The sequence below is a fragment of the Microcaecilia unicolor genome, chromosome 4 (genome assembly GCF_901765095.1).
Source record: "Microcaecilia unicolor chromosome 4, aMicUni1.1, whole genome shotgun sequence".
In the NCBI taxonomy this organism is placed as follows: domain Eukaryota; kingdom Metazoa; phylum Chordata; class Amphibia; order Gymnophiona; family Siphonopidae; genus Microcaecilia; species Microcaecilia unicolor.
In genome coordinates, this window is record NC_044034.1 from 249,274,591 (window position 1) to 249,294,105 (window position 19,515).

A 19,515-nucleotide genomic window follows, 5' to 3' on the forward strand; every position below is an offset into this window, starting at 1 on the left:
AGAAAAAAAAAAAAAAAGGAACAGAGGTAAGAGGAGCAGAAGCATAGGCAGGTTTTAATGTCAGGGGCAGCAGACGTTTTTTTAACATAGGCGTCAGTGTGAAGCTGAAGGGCTGATCTGCATAGGTGCCATTTTATTCAAAATCCATTTGTAGAAGTGGCTGCTCCTTTTGCATCCCACCTAGCTACACCTCTGAAGAGGTGGTGAGAAAACCAGCCTACTCTGTGCAATTTCTCGTCACATAGCACAACTTAGAATCAGCATATACATTTCCTTTTCATCAGCTCCAGTAAAAATTCAACTCCTCCATAACATACCTTTTTATAAGGTTCCAAAAGAACAGCTTCAGTGCCAATCTTCCAATATTTGCAGTCATAACCAAATATGAACAAGCAGTTATCCTTCATTATTCATGTCCATCACTTTAGGTGAATTTCTTCATAAAGGCGGTTAATAAACCCCAATAAATAAATGTATATTACTCTGTTGGGCCTGCTGCTTGCATGCTTTCAAGCCTCATTTCAAGTATGCATCTAAATCAAAGCAAAGGAAGAACGAGTATTTTTTTCTCCCATTCCCAATTTTCCCTGAATTGGGAAAACAAATGTTCTCAGTAGGCATTCCACAACAGTAGTTTCTATTCAGCGTTTCTCAACCTTGTCTTTTTCCAGTTAGAGGTCTGTGAAAAAGGCCTTTTCACAGACTCTGTGGCTGGTTGCAGAGGGCGTGACTACTATAGGGGCAAAGTCCCTACCCTGTTTCCCCGAAAATAAGACCTAGTAGAGGTTTTCCTGAATTGCTAGATATAAGGCCTCCCCTGAAAGTAAGACCTAGCAAATTTTTGTTTGAAAGCAGGGCCGCCGAGAGCCGGACAAGGCCGCCCCCAGGCCGCCCCCCCCCCCCCCCCACCCAAGGTCGCCGGGCCCCCCCTTCACCCGCCCTCCGTCGCTCCCGGAACTAACTTTAAACGCCTCCTTTCACCTTCGCAGCAAGCAGCAGCAGGGCAGACCTCTCCTTCCTTTTGTGCCCCGCCCTCGCGGACGTTACATCAGGTGAGGGTGGGACATGGAAGGAAGGAGTTGCCTGCCCTGCTGCTGCTTGCTGCGAAGGTGAAAGGAGGCATTTAAGGTTAGTTCCGGGAGCGACGGAGGGCGGGCGGGCCAACCCCGATGTTTCCCTGAAAAATAAGACAGCCCCTGAAAATAAGACCTAGCACATTTTTGGGGGCAAAAATTAATATAAGACAGTGTCTTATTTTCGGGGAAACACGGTAGGTGATCATCCCATCTCTTAAAGATGGCCTTCTATGCCAGTAATGGCACCTATTTCTGCTAGAAAAAAAAAAAAGCACTACACATAGCACCCTAAAGTGACTGATTGGGTCAGATGCTGGTTCAGTGGGAAACAACAAAGGGTAGGAGTAAATGGAGTTCACTCAGAGGATAAGAGCATTATCAAATGTGTGCCAAAGGGATCGGTCCTTTACATCTTTTATGTAAGCAATATTGCAGAAGGTTGGGAAAGGTTTGCAGTAGTAGTTTGCTTCTGTGAATGGTACTGTTTGCAAGAGGGTAAACATCTCAGAGGGTGTGAATAGTACGAGAAGGAATCTAGTGAAGCTTGAAAAATGGCTAGAATTTTGGCAGCTAAGATTTAATGCTAAAAAATCCAGTCATGCACTTGGGCTGCAAAAACCCAAGGAAGCAGAACAGTACTGGGAGGGGGAATAAAATGCTTCTGTGAATGAAAGACTGAAACCTGGTGGTGATGTTATCTAACAACCTTAACTTAGCAAAACAGGTACAAAAGGTGATGGCAAAAGGCAGACAGATGCTTGGGTGTAAAGATCGAGGAATGACCAGTAGAAAAAAATGAGGCAATAGTGCTTCTGTATGTCGCTGGCGAGACCTCATTTGGAATACTGTGCAGAATTCTGGAGATCACACCACCTTAAAAGGATATAAAGAGGATAGGGTTGGTCCTGAGGGCAGCTACTAAAATGGTTACTAGTCTTTGTTATAAAACATATGGGTACACTTAAAGATCTAACAATGTATACCTTGGAAGAAAACCAGAAGAGGGGAAATAGCGACTTTTAAATATCTCCATGGTATAAATGCACAGGAGGAGTGTCTTTTTTTCAGGGTTTTTAAAAAAATATCTTTACTGGTTCAAACCAAGAAAACCAAATGCAAATAAATACTCAAAAACTTGCTCAATATATAATTTACATTTGAAAGAAACAAGCCAGATGATAAGACGAGATTCAATTTACACAGACATAATATTAAACATTCCAATATCAACCAGGATGTCACCTCTGTGGGACAGCACTTTACAAAGCCAGAACACTGCATCAATGATCTTATGGTGAGAATACTAAAAGGAAATTTTAAGACAATCTAGGAACGTTAAGACCTTTGAAGTCAAAATGATGAAATATTTTGACACCCACCAGACAGGACTTAAAGATCTGGGCTTTCAATCCTACTATAAACCATAAAATTATACCACTTTGTCAACCCTCTTATCCGCCACCCAACTCTCTCTGTCTCTCATCCAACCAGCTCTCTCTGTTTCTCACCTAACTCACCCCACCCTCTTTCTGTAAGACTGTCAGCGGAATGCCTTTGTGATCACTCACATAATCTGATACTTGTCAACATTTGCTTATTTCTGATCTGAAGGGTTACCTTTGAAAGCTAATCTAAAAACGGAGTTCAAATAAAAAAAGGTATTGTCTTATTTTCTTTTCTATGTTATGATTTATTTCTATTTATTACCTTTAAAAGTACACTAACATGGCTACCACACCACTTTACCTTTTAATCTCCAAACTGATGCTCCTGCATGGTTTGATATGTCCCCCCCCTTTTTTTTTTTTTAATTAGAACCCCCCCCCCCTCTTTCCCAACACCTCCTCCTCCTCCCAATTTATCCCTGTCCTCTCCCCCAGTGTCTATTCTCCACATAGTTCTTTGTATTCTTTCCTTCTACCCCATTTATGCAGATTGGATCCCTTTAATTCCCAGTGTGCCATTTCAGTCATCCCAGCCTCACACATTTGTACTGGGGAATGTTCCTCCACCATCCAATGGTGCATAATATATCACTTAGCCAATAACAAAGTCACTTTGAAAAAAAAAAACCTTGCCCGTAACGGAAAAGTAGTTTATTATTCAGGTGCTCCCCAATCCCTAGAAACAAACAATAACCGATACGTCCAAGCCACTTCTTTCTGAACGTATTCCCAAATTCTCTCTGAATGTACTTCTCTGTATTCCAAAATTACTATCCAGAAGCTCCCAGGCTTGGGCACTTTATCAACTGTGTACCAACATCCCAGTGGTAGCTTTACACTTAATACAATCATCATCCTCCCCCTACAAACACATTCATTTCCCACTCCCACCACCACTGAGGAATATATGCCCGATGCAGCATCTTATATTGAATCTCTTGAGGCTCGCATTCCTTGTGATTTTGTAAAATACCTCCTCAATGCCCCCTCTGTAACTTTCTCTCCCAAGTCTTCCACCCATTTCCCCACTAAAACATGTAGGTATTCTGCATCACTTTCCTCTCAATCCAGCTAATATCACATTGACACACTGTTCAGGTCTGGGGATACCCTTAATTATCCAAATTAGAAAATTTATCCCCCACTGTTTAGTACCTCCCATCTAACTTTCCGTTAATCGAAGATGGGGAAACTCTTCCCTTAATTTCCTCATGGAGCCCCATATATCTTCCCCCTTTTCCAACTTCACTGTTGAAAAAGCATGATACAAATCCTTGTCTCAAATTCCGGGTTTGCTCGAGCTACATAAAGACCCACCTACCCTAACCCCTCACCTAAACATACTCACCAGTCCCAAGTTGGGCAAACCTTATCTCTCCATTCTCCTTATCATGGGTAAACTACCCATATCTAATTCTTGTCCCCTTCCCACCCAAAAATGTTCCTATCAGGCTTCTTTGCAGGCTCTTCCTTATTCTTCACAAAGTAGCATTTGCAAAGGATATAGCAAATTTGGAAGCAGTACCATCTTTACAAAAGCTACCCAAACCATAAGGGATACAAGTAGACTTGCCATTTCTGGCATAATTGTTTCACCTCCAGCAGTCTGGTCTATGGTCTTTCGGTATAATTGTTTGTTGTCTGCACTCAAACAAATCTCTAAATACTTTTATAGCTCCTTCTGTCCATTTTGGAGGAAACTCTGCAGAGTTGCTGAGGCACATGACCTAATAACTGCCAAAACCTCTGATTTTCCAAAATTAATGCAAAGGCCTGAAAAAGCCCTCTCATACCGCTGGATCTGTGTATCAACTTAGGAACATTTATATTCACATTATCTATGAAGAGCATCATATCATCTGCAAACATGTTTATTCTACACAACACACCCAAACACTGATTCCTTGTATATCTTCCATCTGTCTCAACTTGGTAAAGGATCCTCTCCAACTACAGCCACTGTGCGCTTCTGATTTATTTTAATTTGTGCTGTAATTGCCTTATATAAAATTTGTATCCATTCTTGAAAAAGGCCCACTATACTGTATCACTCTTCCACCAAAAAAAAATGTAGTCCCAAGTGACCTTATCAAATGCCTTTTCTGCATCCAAACTCGCCAGAATAAAATCTCCCCCACTAGACCTTCCCGCCTGCTGGCTGGGTCCACTTTCACTATATTGGCCAAGGTATACCTTCCTGGAACAAGGCCCACTTGATCTGGATGTATTAAATCATGGATAACTATACTTACGCTATTTGCTAGGATAGCTGTACTAATTTTCATATCTTGGTTGAGAAGCGAGATGGGTCCATATGAGCCTACCAACCTGGTCTCTGCCAGGTTTGGGGAGGACTACTACACAGGGATGACACTGTACTTTCTGCAAGAAACCTCTCTACAGACCTCTGTATACAGAACAGCCATCTGCCCTGGTGATTTTGTTAGTTTTAGATTTTTAATGTCTCCACAATCTCCAGGGTTGGAATTGGGGTGTAAAGAGTAGAACTGTGCTTCTGTCACTGTATAGAGCATCATGTCTTGAAAGAAACTCTCCCTCTTCTCTCTTTACGTAGGCCGTTGTCATAAAGACTCAGGTAGAAACAAACACACTGGTTCATAATGTCCTGCTCTGAAGTGAATATTCTTTCCCCCTCCCCACTCCTTTAAGGCTAGCAATTTGTGTGAGTGTGGGGGAGGGGGGGGTTAGCCGATGGTCTTATCAAACCTGCCAACAATTTGCCTGTCCCATTTCCCCATCGGTGCAATTTATATTAACATAGTAACATAGTAGATGACAGCAGAGAAAGACCTGCACGGTCCATCCAGTCTGCCCAACAAGATAAACTCATATGTGCTACTTTGATCTGTATCTGCCATTTTCAGGGCACAGACCGCAGAAGTCCGCCCAGCACTAGCCCCACCTCCCCCCACTGCTCTGCCACCGAATCTCTGCTAAGCTTTTGAGGATCCATTTATGTTTATCCCACACATTTTTGAATTCCGTTACTGTTTTCATCGCCACCACCTCCCGCGGGAGGGCATTCCAAGTATCCACCACTCTCTCCGTGAAAAAATACTTCCTGACATTTTTCTTGACATTTTTTTTAAATTAATTTTTTTAATTAATTAATATAACCGGATGCGTGCCATAGTCCTTTGGCTCAAAATATCATCTAGCTTTTTTTCAGAGACTCAGGGTATTGTGCCTTGTGTTCCTTCTTACATTGGCCCAGTCTATGCATCTGCAATTCCCTGGTTAGCTCAAGTAGCTTTCTTATCCCGAGGTTTCCTTTTTCCCCACTATGGCCCAGATGCACAAAACCTAATGAGCCAGCAACGTGGTTTTTAAACTGGTTCTAACCGGTTTAGCGAGCAAGGAGTGCCAATGAATAAAAGAATGCAACTCAGTTCTCATCTGAAAGTGCTACTCTTGCAGCTCTGGAGTAGGGGTTACCATCAATTTCTTCTGAATTGTTCTAAGCTGCTCTCCAAAATGTTGCAATGCTATTATTGATATGCTTATGCTTCTTTGCCACATATCATACAATTCACTCTTAGAGAGCTGCCTTAGAAGCTTCCCAATAGAACTCTGGTTTACTCTGGTACTGAACAGTAAAGCTCTCATGTTCCTTCCACTACACTCTAATATACTCCAAACATCAGAATCCACATGTACACCGAGAGGCATCTTCCAAAGGCTCATCTTATTTGGTATCTCAAACCAAAACTCCATAACTACGGGAGAATGATCCGATAACAGCAACTGTCCAATGTCCACACTCTCCACGCAACGGAAAACATAATCTTATATCAAAACATAATCCAACCAATTCTGTGTGGGGAGAGCTCTCAAAATACGTGTATACATGCCATCATCCAGATGCAGTACTTACCAGAAGCGTAGCCAGGTTGTGACACCAAGGGAAGCGGACTGCATATGGGTGCACGTACTACATAGGCATGAAGGACTGCTGAAAAATAGGTGCTGGCGGCATTGGAAGTCCATTTGGGCAAGAAGCTGCTCCCCTGGCACCCCACCTAACTACGCCTCTAGTACCCACCAGAGATGAGTAGTAACGAAGTACCTGTACTTTTATTAGAGTACTTAAGTACAATTGGCAGTACTTTTACTTGTAACAAATTACAAGTAACAAGAATGGCAAAAAAATGTAACTCATTACAAGTAAGCTGTACGTTTGCTTAGAACTTTTTTTTTTTTTTTTTAGTATTTTCCATACCTCTGCTTCTCCCCCTCTATGGGGTTTCCAAGCAGTGTCAGACGTGGCCTGCTGCTGATTGGGCCCGAACGTCTAGCCCCAAAAACAGCTGAGCTGGGACTGGATGTTCGTGCCCAATCAGATGCAAGTTTGATCTGACATCACTTGGAAAACCTAATCCCTGCACAGCCTGAACCGGAAAGGGTGGAACTCTCACTTGCAAACAGAAGACTTTTTTTTAATGCTCCACGCCTGCGCAGTGAGGAGAGAGCCTGGGGGGAAAAAAAAAAAAAAAAGAGGCTCAAGGCAGCAGGAGGCATTGGTAACTGCAAGAGGACAGAAGTTGTGGGCGGGACAGATGAGCTGCACCAGCACAAAAGCTCAGAAATTGGTCTGTACCCTGCAACTTTTATTTGCTATACATTCCTCTCCCTGTACACTCAACCTCCATGGCAGCAAGAGGAAGAGCAGCCCAGCTGCATATCAGTCTGCTTTCTGCTCCTCTGCCAACTTGGTCCCCTGGAGATCCCCATGACTCAAAGAAACTGCCAAGAACCAAGACTGCAGAGGAATAGGAAGCAGCCCTGACATGCTGCTGGACTGCTCCTCCTCATGTCATACTGAAGCCGGTGAGGGTGCAGGGAGGGAGGGGCCAAGGGCATATGGGGAGGCCTGTAAAAAAAAGATGAATGAGGCATGGGGGGCTGGAATAAAGATGAATGGACTGAGTGAGGGGCATGGAACATGGGGAGGGGGCAGTGAAGAAAGGCAGATGAGGTATGTGGGAGGCTGGAAAAAAGGTGGCTGGTGTGTGTGTGTAGGTAGGGGGCTGGAAAAAGTGGCTTGTGTGTGTAGGTAGGGGGGCTGGAATAAAATACCTTTTGTGTGTGCGCCAGGAGGGGGGCTGGAATAAATATGGATGGAGTGAGCAGGGGGCTGGAAAAAGTGAATGAGGCGAGTTAGGAGGCTGGAAAAGATAGAGTGAGGGGCCTGGAGTATGGGGAGGGGGATGTGAAAAGGTGGATGAGGAGTGTGTGTGTTATGCAGGGAGGGGGGCTAGAAAAGGTGGATGGAGATGTGTAGGAAGGTGCATGGGAACATGCTGCTGTGTCTGTAGTGGTGGTGGGGGGGGGTGTATTTCATGCCTAGGAATTAATGCTCTGCTACCTGTTAGAATTGTAAGCAAAGCAGCTACTCTTGGACCTTAACTCAGCATTTGATATAAACTCAGATATGAAAGACTACAAATGACATGTCCAAATTGTTTAATAACCTCAACAGACATGGGGGGGGGAGTGATTTTTGTTAAAAGTATTAAACTTGTACTTTCATTTAGTAAGCTTCTGTTCCATTGTACCCTCAGAGATCTAGACAAGTTGAAATGTATGTATTCACAATACAGTACTGCTTCTAAACATACCAGATTCTGTGGTCTAACTTGTTAATACTTTTTACTGTGTAATAAAAAAGTAGTTTGACGCTGTACTTTTACTTGAATATTTTTGGGAGGATAACATTTTACTTTTACTTCACTACTTTTGAAGCCAGTACTTTTAAAAAGTAACAACCCCATCTCTGGTGCCCACCATGTATCCACCAACTTCCCCATATGACATAATCCAAAGATTCCTGGTTTTTCCTTCTCCATTGCTCTTCCACTAGCAATCGGTTCAGTATGGGATCTGCCAATATCACCAGCACTATTTCCAACTCCAGGAGAAGAGCACCCATATTATAAAAGAAAAAAATCGAGATCTCGGGGGGCGTGTCAAGATGGCGACACGCAGTTGAACGAGGATAGAGCCTTTCTTGTATCGACGCCGACTAAAGAAATTTTTCCTACGATGCCCCATACAAAAAGAAAGGGAACGGTCCGAGGAGAAGCTTCGACAACCCGGACCTCTTCCCCTTGTCAGGCGTCGATTGAAAGGTACACCTCGCGAATTTCCACCCAGGACGCCGTGAGGGGTCCGGCTGTCGTCAAGGCAGGGGAAAACCTTGAGGACTTGAACCTGGATGTTACTCTCTTACCTCCGGCGCTTCATCCGCCGCTCCCTCCCAATAGCCGCCAGAACCAGAGAGGACTACCCGAAACCGGAGTGTTTGCTGGGACTACCTCGATCGAAGGTACTGGAAAGGTGGTATGTGCAGGTGAGCTGGAACCTTTGAGTTCCGGCGTCGAATTGAAGCTATTGAAAGCAGCTTCGGGAACGGTGTCGTTGGAGAGCATTTGGATTGTTCTCCAACAGTTGGCAGCTACCGTAGAGAAATCCACAAAGGAAATTTCTACACTTGTGAGTACCATGAACACTTTTTCTGAATCTCTGGCGAATATTAGAACAGATTTCTCTACACAAACTAAGGAGATTAAACAAGATGTTAAAAAACTACAAGATTTATCCTCAGAAATGATTAAAGATAAACTTATAATTAAAAGAAGGATTGAACAAATTGAAAACCATAATCGGAGACTTAATTTGCGTATCTTAAATTTCCCAAGAGAGATAGGAATATCACCCACTGGAAGTCTTTAAAAAATACTTGATTGAAGTTTTGAGATATTCCCCTGAAACTTTACCTCCGGTGAATAAAGTTTACTACATTCAAAACAAAAATTCCTCAGGAAAAGAAATCTTGGAAGGAAATTTGAATATATCTGAACTGTTGGAAGTTTCTTTATCCGAACAGTCTGAAAGAATGACATTATTTATTCAATTAGTTTTCCAACAGGATATTGAAGCGTTAAAAAAAATATACTTTCGAAAAATGAATGAATTGTTTTATGGTAAAACAGTAAGAATATATCAAGATGTGACAAAGCAGACACAAGAACTTAGGAAATTGTTTCTGAGTATGAGAAAGGAAACTTTAGATATAGGTGCTTCGTACTATCTGAATTACCCTAGTAAGTGTGTTTTGAAATATCAAGGAATAAAATACATATTTTTTCAGCCAGAGCAATTAAGAGTGTTTCTGGATTCAAGGAAACTACCTGCGGAAGCTAACAACTGATTAGAAGTATTTGTAATAGGTGAGAAAATGCGTGTTAAGCTTTTTCCTTAAATTATACCTGTTTTGATTCCCCATTTCTGTTTCATGCCCCCCTTTATCTGCTTATTTGTGATTTAAAGAAGACATACAATATATGATTATAAAAGTTTTCTTTGGATATTTTATCCTAATGTTTATTTTGGGTCTGTTTTTTCTGTAACAAGTTTTTCTTGTGATGTAAAATTTTGAAATTATAAATAAAGAATTAAAAAAAAAAAAAATCATTTCTACCACAGAGAAGTTGAAATCAGCCACATATATTCCCCACCTCCCACATCACACAAGCATACTTTCCTCCTGGGGTGTTTTTTAAATCACTTTTCTCTCCACCCAAGGCACCAGCTTGCATATTAAAATCACCACTTCAACTTTCCTAGACTTGGGTGCTGAAGAATAGTAATAATAGCCTACCTATCCCTTTTAATGCTTCTCATGTTCCTTATTATCCAGATGAGTCTCTTGCAGCATAGAAATCATTGCATTCTGCTTACTTAAGGTAGTCAATATTTTCTTTTGTTTTATCAGGGACCCAATGGAGCTCATTTTCAAAGCATTTAGACTTACAAAGTTCCATACATTACTATGAAACTTCATCTCTTTGAAAATATGCCTCAATATCTGCTAAATTCCACGATATATTCACTTTATTTGACATGGGGGCACATTTTCAAAACACTTAAGCTTACAAAGTTGCATAGGTTACTATGGGGCTCATTTTCAAAGCATTTAAACTTACATATATTATAGTAACCTATGCAACTTTGTAAGTCTAAGTGCTTTGAAAATACACCTCAGTGTGCCAGAGCTACTTCCCTTCTCGTGCTAAATCCCATTACCACACTCTGTACAATGCTTCTATACATCCACTAAAGTGTTCCAGTCACCCCCAGTTGCCACTTACAACTCCATTCCCCTGCCCATTCCCCTTCCCTCTCCCAACACATTCACTTCTCTGCTCCCCCCCCCCCCCCCCCCACAATCAATCTCATCCCATCAGCCCTTCCCAGACCCATAGGTCTCGTAGGATTAAGGAAGAAAGCATCACCCTGGGATACTTCATTCCTTCCTCACAAACACATACACACTCTACTCTTTTTACACCATATCATTCAACCCCAATGTGTCAGCTGTACATCAAGCTCGTTAGTGCTCATACTCTCTCATATTTTTTCTTCACTTGGATTTGTTTTCCATGTTTTTAAGTCATCCTTTAGGCTCAGTACCCTATTTCACCTCACCCTGTAACCTTATTGACAGTTATTTTGCCTTTCTTTGATCTTATCTAATGTGTAGAATACATATGGTCTGGGCTTCTAGGTGGTATTCTTCAAGCTTCAATAACTAGTACATTTTTAACCTTTGCAAATGATCCTCTTTTTCTAAATTTCCTCATCAGTCTTCCCCTTCAACTTCAAATTATACTTTCTTTAGTGTCCTCCGTTCAGTGACTATGACAAATTTAATTGAGTTGCAAATACTACTGACCAAGTCCTGCATTCCTGTAAGAACTAGAACTAAAGTAGTTCCCCCTCTCAGTGCTTGGAGGACTAGCGGCTCCATCTAGAAACTTTATTTCCCTACCATTTCTGGATGATATTTCCATAATCAATATTTAAGTAATTGAAATTCTCACTATTATTGTTACCAAATTTGTTAACTTTTTACTGCCTCCTTCCATTCTGTCCAGAAGGGTGGTAATATACTTCCACTGCTATACCCTTCCCTATCACAGCTAGAATTCTATCCATAAAGATTACACATTCCATTTTGTTTCCTCAACCATTTAATCCAACCTATGAATTTGCTATAATTTGTACTCTCATATCATGGTGTCCCATTGGTTCTCCTCCTTATACTAGGTCTCAGATTCATATTATGTCTATATCTTCACGAGATCTATTAAGGGGTAGGCCAACAATTGAGAATATTTTTGACCATCTCTTTTATACCCAAGGTGTTGTCAATTCCATTGTTCAGGTTGAATACAGTAAAACATAAAACAGTCCTGCCTACCAGAAACAAACATCTAGCCTCTACTTTCTATGTTAAAACTTGTCAAAAACACTTCAGTTGGTTCCAAAATTGAGTGTAATTCACTTCCCAGAGCAGCTTCTTGGGTAACAAATTCCAAAGCAACAGGCCAGCAATTGAGAACATTGAAACCTAGGGGCCTTCTGAGAACATGTACTGCATTCTAGTTTCTCTCTCAAATATACCAGGCCCCGCCCATGTAAATCTTTGAATATAAGGAAGCACATTTTAAACTTTCCCCATTACAGTACTGGCAACCAATGCAAACCTTTAGCTCCAATACAATTCTTGCTTGCCTATTGACCCCAGTCAAGAGGCATACAAGAGCATTTTATTTCTGGAAAGGCCATAACACATCAAGACTTCTATTTAAACTGGCTTCTAAACACACAGACATCTGCTAGACTGATTCTTTGAGAGCCAGGAGTTCTTTTTATTAAGCTTGTTTAATCTTAAAAGAATGAAAGGGTAAAAAGGTTTTAATTTATAAAAGAAGTAGAAGATAGATGTGAACAGGCTAGGGGAAGTAGTTTTGGAATTATGAGTGGACAGCAAAGTTGCTTACATATAACAGGTATTTTCCATAGACAGCAGGAGAAATCAGGTATGTAAGTGGTTGGTATTACACAACACTGGAAAGGAATAGCTTTCCCAGTATCCGAGTATGTGGATCCGTACCTGCACACAGCAGAGACGCAAGAGACATTAACCCCTATGTGAAACCATTTACTCCTTTGCGTTTTATGAAATCTACAAGAAAAAAAGCCAATTTCATGAAAAATGAAACGGGCCCTAGCAAAGCTATCATCTAATCGCCATTATGTTTTAAATTCTCTGCCTTTCCAAATCGATGTTTCTTTTTTTATTGTTTCCTCTTTGCTCATCAGTCATATTCCCCACCCTGGACCTTTTCCTTGCAGCGGCGGCTTGTTTCCTTTCAAGGGCCTTTTGGTCTTCGCTCATAGCTGTATGTGTGTTTCTTTGCGCTTTGGCTCTTCATGTGCATCTCCTTCCTGTCTTCCCTCTCCTCCATCCACATCCTGCATTTCTCCTTCCCTCCCCTCCATTGATCCATGTTCAGCAACTCTCCTCTCTCCCCTGCCCTCACCTCCATGTCCAGTGATTTCTCCTTTCTCCCCTGCCCTCCATGTCCAGCAATTCTCCTCTACCCTCCCCTCCCATCCATGTCCAAAGATTTCTCCCCTCCCCTCCATTCCCAGCAATTATCCCCTGCCCTCCCCTCCATGTCCAGCGATTTCTCCTCTCTCCCCTGCCCTCCCTTCTATGTCCAGCAATTCTCCCCTGTCCTCCCACGTCCAGCAATTCTCCTCTGCCCTCCCCTCCATGTCCAGTGACTCGCCCAAGCCCCCACCTGCCCCCCTTTTAAGCACCCGAGTTCCAGTTCAACTTCAGCCCACACCTGCTCTTCTCCCACAACAGCCCTCCTTTCCTTCCTGCTGCCCTGCCTTTAAAACTTTTATTTTGCCTCATGGCGCAGTGGCGGCAGTGAAGGCGGCAGGCTCGGCTCGCCTCCACCTTTCCCTTCCCTTTCAGTGTCCCTCCCTCCTCTGATGTAATTTCCTCTTTCCGCGAGGGCGGGACACTGAGAGGGAAGGGAAGGCTGGAGGCGAGCCGATCACGTAGTACCTCATTTGCATACGGTTACCAACCCAGCCAGCCAGGAACACAGATTGACAAATTCTTATATACGAGATACTCATTCATTAGAACATTTTCAGCTTTCAATCAATAATGCCTTTGCTATGTTTGTTTGAACAGCACTTCATAGAACTTTTCTTTTTTCTCAGCCTTTTGTTCTGTGCTGTCCTGTTGTGAAAGACAAACTAGTAATATAACTCCACTGTTAATTGTACACCACCTTGTCCTTTGAAAAAAGGTGGTATATTAAATGTAAATAAACAAAAATATTGCAGTGCTATATAAATGTTTAGTAACAGATGCTGAAGATAAACAGCATATAGGACTGCTGGTGAAAATGATATATCAAGAAACACATTTATCCGTAAGGTTCATTACTACCCTTAGCAGCACAGAAGGGATTAATCACAATCCAGAGCATTTCCTTATTATGGTTATTGATAAAACTAGGTTTGTTCCAAGAGGATCATTATCCTTTCACAAAAAAAAAATTTTTTTCAAATTAGATTCCATAAAACCTAACCAACCAAATTGTTTCACTTCAAAGCTGCTATCTCCAAATTGGTTAATTTTGCACCTATCATGACATGAACGAACCTCATCCCCTATACCAGGGTGCACTCAGGGGCTCATTTTCAAAGCATTTAGACTTATGAAGTTCCATAGGTTAGCACTGGGATGCACTGGGCAGGGCTGGGTGCCGCCATTTTCGAGGAGGCACCAATGGAAGAGGAGGGATGCCACCTCCCTCCTCCAACTGATGGTAGGAGGGTGGGGAAGGGCCGCTAGACCACCAGGTGGGGAGGGGGGGGATTGACCCACAGCCCACTGGGCCACCAGGGACATCTGAGGGATGCTGGGGGGGGGGTTAGGAGACCCCCTAGATCTCCAGCTCCCCTGAACTTGTGTTGGGAGGGTTAGGGGGGCTGGAGACCCACCAGATCTCCAGCCCCCCCCCCCCACTGGAGGGGGGTCAGGTAGGGGTTCTTGCGGGGGGGGGGGAGTGGTGCTGCATTGAGGAGAATGGGGGCCTGCTAGCAAACAAATGCATGCTGGACAGTACTCACAATTCCTTCCCAATGGTCTGCAAACCCTAACACCAGCTCCGAGCTGGTGTACAGTTTGCCACGGCTAGCGAGCCAATCTTTAGCGCGCTGATTGCTGATCATTGAGGATGAATAGGTTTAGTATGCATTTGCATGTTACTTGCTCTAACAGCCCTGTTTTGCATGCTAGTTGCGTTCAGAGCCCACAAGTGCATTGTTTTCACACACTCGGGGGGGGGGGCTCTGATCATGGGGCAGTAGCAAATGCAGGTGTTAGTATAGTGCTAACAGCCTCTAGCGGCTGTGTTTGCTTCTGATCGGCCCATTAATGTCTTTTAGGCAGACCAGTTAAAGCACAGGCGATCTAACATAATTATATCTTCCTGAACACAATATACCCCTTTCTACAACAATAAAGTGCATTTTTACAATAGTGGAGCTTTTTTAAATTAAAAAAAAAAATCACTGAGTAGCTTTGTATGCATGGACATAAACGAGTAACGACATAAGAACATTAAAACTTATCTGTATACACAAAAAGTAGCACACAAGAGTTGTCTTGTTGGGCAGACTGGATGGACCGTGCAGGTCTTTTTCTGTGTTACTATGTTACTATCACACATTTACTATTAAAAAAACAAAAACAAACATCACTGCACGACTGAAGAAGCAAATGCAAAATTATGCCATTTTTTTGTTTTTACAAAGAATGCTTTCAGTTTGATGAGAAACTATCACTATAGCAACCTGATTTGCCAGAATGCATATATAACTCTGTGACTTTCTAAAATCTTTGAGACGGAGTTTTAAGCTCTGAAATAAGGAAAAAGAAAAACAAACATCTAATGTATGCGTGCCTAAAAGCCAAAGTTCAGTTTCTCGTTTAAGTTTCTATGGGTAGCCGATTGCGTTCCCAACACACACATCAAATACAGGCCGATATAAAATCGTCTCTACTATTAAAATTGGATGGCTGGCTCATTCTTTACCAACACAATTCTGAAATCATTCATACTGTGTATGCAAGCATTACATAGCAGATACTACACCAGCGTACATAAATGTAATTAATTCCTGCTTTACTAACTGTGTACCTTAGCTGCCATTCGCATCTTCTCGTTACTGTTTTTTGAAGCCATAACATCGCACAACTGACCCTGAACTCCTACAGCAATCACACAATCTTTCTCTCTCTAAATCGAGTTGCCCGCTCTCCTCCCTAGTTTTCCCTCCTTAGCAGCACCGGAATACCAATTGGCAGAAAACCAAGTAACAATAAATAAGGCTTCTCTCACCTCCCTCCCTATTCTAATCTATTGCTCTCCTCCCCTAGGCAGTAAGCATATTCTCTATAACTAAACCAGGAGTCTTTCGGCATCCGCCTCGCCATCTCCACCATTCCTTTCTCTCTCCCCCCACCCCAAATAAAGAAATAAAAAAAAAAATCTAAAGTGCAAGCAAGCGCTTCACTTGCGCTGCCGTGGTACAAAAAAAAAACAGGAAGTTTACATGAAGAACATAGATAGGTTATTGCCCTCTGGAAACTAAGCCGCTTCCTACGTTTTCATTTTAACACATGAACCGAGATCATATATAACTTTTGCAAATGCAGTGCATCTTATTCCCATTTCTTCTCTCATGCTGACTAGAGCATTTAAATCAGGTGAGGAAAATCAGAAGTCACTACCACACAGAAAGGGAAGCAAGGGTAGGGGCACTGGCAAGGTTTAAAAACAACAACACACATACTGATCCTAGATTGCAATCAATCAGTTGTGATTAAAGCCTTAATAAACTCAACTATCAGACCAGAAGCAGCCAGGTTCTATTTTTGTTTGACGTGATGATGTCACCGGACGTGGGGGAAAAACCCACTCTTAATCGTCACGTATCAGAGACTTGTGCTTCAGGGTTATCCCAGCTGAGAGAATTAACACACCTGAAATTGCAAGGGCTATGGTCATCATACTTAAAAGCTGGGGCTGAACTGTTACATAATTAACATCCCCTCATTCTTAAAACAGTACACGAATACGGAATGCCTCCAATAGAGTAATAAAATAGGAGACAACATATGAGACGCGGAGAAGGCTAGTGGGGCTGCTTGTTGTATTATCCTAGGTAAATACCTAAAAACAGCTCTGGTGTCTTTGTGGTCTGTGGCTTGTTGCTATGTGCGAGTAAGAAGGAAAACGCACTGGGCAGGCACTTACTGGTTACACGTCACAGGCTGTACCGTAGGAGCGGGCTTCCTGGGCGCTCCTCCTCCCGGCCAGTTAACAAAAATCTATTTCCCCCACCCCCCAGCCGGCACCAGACAACTAACAGCCGAGTGCAGCTGGTACCGGCAGAGAAAGCGCTCCAGTGAATCAGAACCCGCGCTTCTAGTCTGAGTTCGCAGACATCGCTATTATAGAGAAGCAGCCGGTACGGACTCCAGCTCAAGCTCACATTGTTACGCTAAAGAGTGCGTGCGTGTTACTAGGAGACGGCGGCGTGCCTAACAACAGAGTCGACTCGGCGACTGGTGTTTGTGCTGTGAAAAATGTTAATAAATAATGCCTGACCGCATCCACTGTATAGATATTTACCTCTTGTGTACGCCTTACAAATAGTTTCAGTTGTATTGATTGCTATTTTATGTAGAAAGACAACCAAAATTGTGACCCTATACACCTGAAAATGAGATCATAATCCGGAGTTCTGACATCAAGAGTTGCCAGCCCTGACCATACAGTAGGCACTAGAAGGTTTATATATTACTACTACTACTACTACTATTTATTAACTGCAAGATAAAAAAAAAGCATTAATCGTGAAATAAGGAAAACACCATACTGTGATTTAAATTAATTATATGATGGATTATGACACACGGGAAAAACGGGATACCTTAATCTGATATCATAAAGATTGAAGGGTCCTTTTACAAAGGCATGCTGATAAATGGCTTGTGGTAGTGTAGGTGTGGGTTTTGGGTGCACACTGATCCATTTTTCAGCACGCCTTTAAAAAAGGCCTTTTTAAAATTTTTGTTGAAAATGGACATGCGGCACAATCAAAATTGCTGCGTGACAATTTTGGGTCTGCGACCTTACTGCCAGCCATTGACCTAGCAGTAAAGTCTCACGCAGTAACCAGGCGGTAATGACCTATGTGCGCCAAATGCCACTTGATGCGCATCCAATACGCACATCTGAAAATAATTTGCGCCAAAAATGAAATTACTGCATGAGCCACCGGTAGCCAGGCGGTAAGTCCATTTTGACACACGTTGGGTGCGCTTAGAGCAGTACGTGGCTTAGCAAATGGGTCCCTGAATGTGACTTTGGAAAAGAGCAGGCATAGGAGTAGAAGGCAAACAAATGAATACAAAATTAAAACTGGTGCATTTTAATCTAGCAAGTACATATACATTTTACCTTGCTCCAAATAGGATAACTGAAGCAGTCTGGACTAGTCCATAGGCAGTCAGTGACTCAGCTGGTTGGTTTGGGGGGGGGGGAGCTAAATTGGAGTGGGGCATGTTAAATAGGGCAACACCTAAGGCAGCAGTAAAAGGACAGTGGTGGCACTTCTATTTATTGAAAATCCTTTTTTAAGTTTGTAAACAACGAACAGTCCATCTTATTTATGAAAGAGCCACAGTGAATAAACCATACTTCACACCAAGTGCAGTGGTGTAGCCAGACCTGAGATTTTGGGCCCAGAGCTAATATGGGTGGGCATGCACTGAGTATATAAGTATGAGTAGTGTCTCTTGGGATCCTACAAAATAATGCCTTAGAATTCACTTGATGATGGATTTCGAAGTAGTCTGCCCAACAGCTGCCCTGCATCACTATAACCACATACATACTTAATGGAAAAATTGATATTTTTAAATATAATTACATTATACCATTATCTTAAAATTGATCATACGTATGTCTACTACAACAGCAAACCTCTCAACACACATGGCAGGATCCTACAATATAATTACATAGGAAAAATATATTCAAATTCGGGTGGCACCTCAATAATAGCAATACAAAATTCCTTCACTGCCAGGTGCTTTGTGAAGTAACACTAAAGCCTGCAAAGAAGCTTCTTAACACCAATTCTGAACACAAATACTAACAACAGTACTTTTATAAAGACAGCGGTGAATATACATAGCAGGTCCTGACTCCTGGCTCTTCTGTTCTGAGGTAAACTTCTGACCTGGCACAGGAAACAGTAGCGGCAGGCAGAGAGCCACGGTCCCGCGCCTCTGCTTTGGTTGTTTATTAGTGCGGACCCGGCGAGGTACAAAGGAAGGGATCGTGCTGCACGGCAGGTGAATGAAAGGGGAGAGAGGGAGAAAGAAACAGGCACCGGGTCGGGTCTTGCTGTTGCTGGACTGGAGGCATCTGCAGCCAGACCAGCACTGATTGGAAGGTCACAAAAGATGGGGAAAAAATACAGTAATACAATGCAGCTGTTACTTTAAACATACCTCCAACCCCTTATAGAAGTGCACACAAGGGGCTTAACCTTATACACACCCTGTACCCTGCCACTGACTCCCACCCCCACTCCTACCCCGGGCTACACTTTTGATCATAGGAGTGATGGAGCTGTATCAGCTGCCTTTTCCCTGTAACATAACATAGTAACTTAGTAGATGACGGCAGAAAAAGACCTGCACGGTCCATCCAGTCTGCCCAAGAAATGTGCCACTTTTTTGTGTATACCTTACCTTGATTTGTACCTGTCTTTTTCTGGGCACAGACCGTACAAGTCTGCCCAGCACTATCCCCGCCTCCCAACCACCAGCCCTGCCTCCCACTACCGGCTCTGTTATCCAATCTCGGCTAAGCTCCTGAGGATCCATTTCTTCTGAACAGGATTCCTTTATGTTTATCCCACGCATGTTTGAATTCCGTTACTGTTTTCATCTCCACCACCTCCCGCGGGAGGGCATTCCAAGCATCCACCACTCTCTCCGTGAAAAAATACTTCCT

At 42.7% G+C, this 19,515-nt stretch overlaps 1 protein-coding gene across 6 annotated transcripts in view; it reads right to left on the reverse strand.

The window, feature by feature from the left end:
- The window catches only part of TSGA10 (testis specific 10), a 302,307-nt gene extending 286,511 nt beyond the window's left edge, over nt 1-15,796 (reverse strand). For 2 of the 6 annotated variants that reach the window (XM_030201396.1, XM_030201399.1), the window contains exon 1: nt 15,622-15,796. In XM_030201396.1, the coding sequence (XP_030057256.1) occupies nt 15,622-15,666 (45 nt within the window). In that variant the 5' untranslated portion in view covers nt 15,667-15,796. The remainder of the gene's footprint in view (nt 1-15,621) is intronic. The other 4 variants (XM_030201397.1, XM_030201395.1, XM_030201401.1 and 1 more) reach the window with 2 other exon arrangements.
- Nucleotides 15,797-19,515: the final 3,719 nt, after the last annotated feature.